Genomic DNA, 1260 nt, shown 5'->3' with positions numbered 1-1260 from the left:
TAAACTTTTATCCTCGTAAGCGGTTGTTGGCAAGAGTCCTCACCCCCCTTGGACCGCTCTCCTCCTTCCCGTTCTCTCCACCTGTCTGGTGCCCTTTGACCCCTTCGACATGCAATAAAGACCCAGAATGACCTCTCCCCCTCGTTAAGCCTACAGTTCTAGCATGACAAATCGCGGCGCGTCCCTCACCCCCCCCCCCTTCATCCCTTCCCGGTCCCTCCCCCGCTCCCCCGTATCCGTCGCGGCGCATGATGGTCTTGGCGCTCGGCAGGGTTAAGGATTCATTATGCATGTTATTACTCCGATTTAGCCCTTGAGTGTTGTCTTAAAGCAAGCAGAAGTTGGTGCTTTTGTTTCCTCGCCATTACCGTCTCTTGAGATGATATTAATTATGATGAGCGTCCGTGATGGATGGTTTTGCATCGGGTAATTACCGAGATCGCCAAGATTAAGAGTGTTTAAGGAGAGGAGGTCTCGCTGGCGGATGTCGGGGAGATCTTAACTCCTTGGAAATCGGGAGTCGCCCGCAATACAGGAGCTCAGGAGGCGGGGCTCTCGAGTGGCGGGGGCGGAGTCCGGCCGAGAGTGGAGGCGGGGCTTACGGGAGGAGATCGTCGCCTCGCTGGAGTAATCGGTGTCGATTTTTCTTCGTTATTTTAATTGGAGATTATTTGGCAATTTTGGTTAATCAAATCATTCAGATGCGTTTCTTTATGTACATCATAGACACTTTGCGAACTAATTACTCCATATCCTTCGACCAGACCCTTTCCGAGGGGAAGACCGAAAAGGAACCGAAGCGAAACCCCGCGAGCCCAAGTTGGCAACGCCAGAGATGGTGCTTGGCCCGGACTCGCACCCTCGGCGGCCGCGCGACCTCACAACCGCGGACAGGTGCGGTAAGTGCGGACGTCAAATCCACCTGTCCATTGATCCTGGAGTGTTGATTGACGGAGGAAGCGACGTGAGCGAGTGTCGCGAGCCCGCCTGGCGATCGCCCAGCTCTCTGGAGGCAGACGACCTTCCACCGGGACAGTTGGAGGACAAGGTTGCTTGGATGCTCCCTCGCCGCCATCGGCTCGGTTGAGGCGTCCAGGGAGCGCGAAAGACACTGTTTGCGGCGAAGTGTGTGCGCGGGCGTGGTGCATGATGACCGTGGAGGTGTGTGGGCGGGTGGCGGTGCCCAGCGTATCTCCGGGGGGCTCGAGCAACAGCGAGGGCGGTGCGGGGGTCGACGACGCCCAGCATGACAGGGGCGTT

General features: G+C 57.2%; 1 protein-coding gene across 1 annotated transcript in view; it reads left to right on the top strand.

Annotated features, from left to right (window-relative positions):
• LOC119588203 (barH-like 1 homeobox protein) overlaps positions 1–1260 on the top strand; it is a gene marked incomplete at its 3' end in the record, with an annotated part of 38363 nt that overhangs the window by 25115 nt on the left and 11988 nt on the right. Inside the window, exon 2 of the mRNA XM_037936904.1 lies at positions 765–1035. Coding sequence (XP_037792832.1) covers positions 765–1035 — 271 coding nt within the window. The remainder of the gene's footprint in view (positions 1–764; positions 1036–1260) is intronic.

This window comes from Penaeus monodon, chromosome 23 (genome assembly GCF_015228065.2).
Source record: "Penaeus monodon isolate SGIC_2016 chromosome 23, NSTDA_Pmon_1, whole genome shotgun sequence".
Classification (NCBI taxonomy): Eukaryota; Metazoa; Arthropoda; class Malacostraca; order Decapoda; family Penaeidae; genus Penaeus; species Penaeus monodon.
This window is presented reverse-complemented; position numbering and strand designations above follow the sequence as displayed.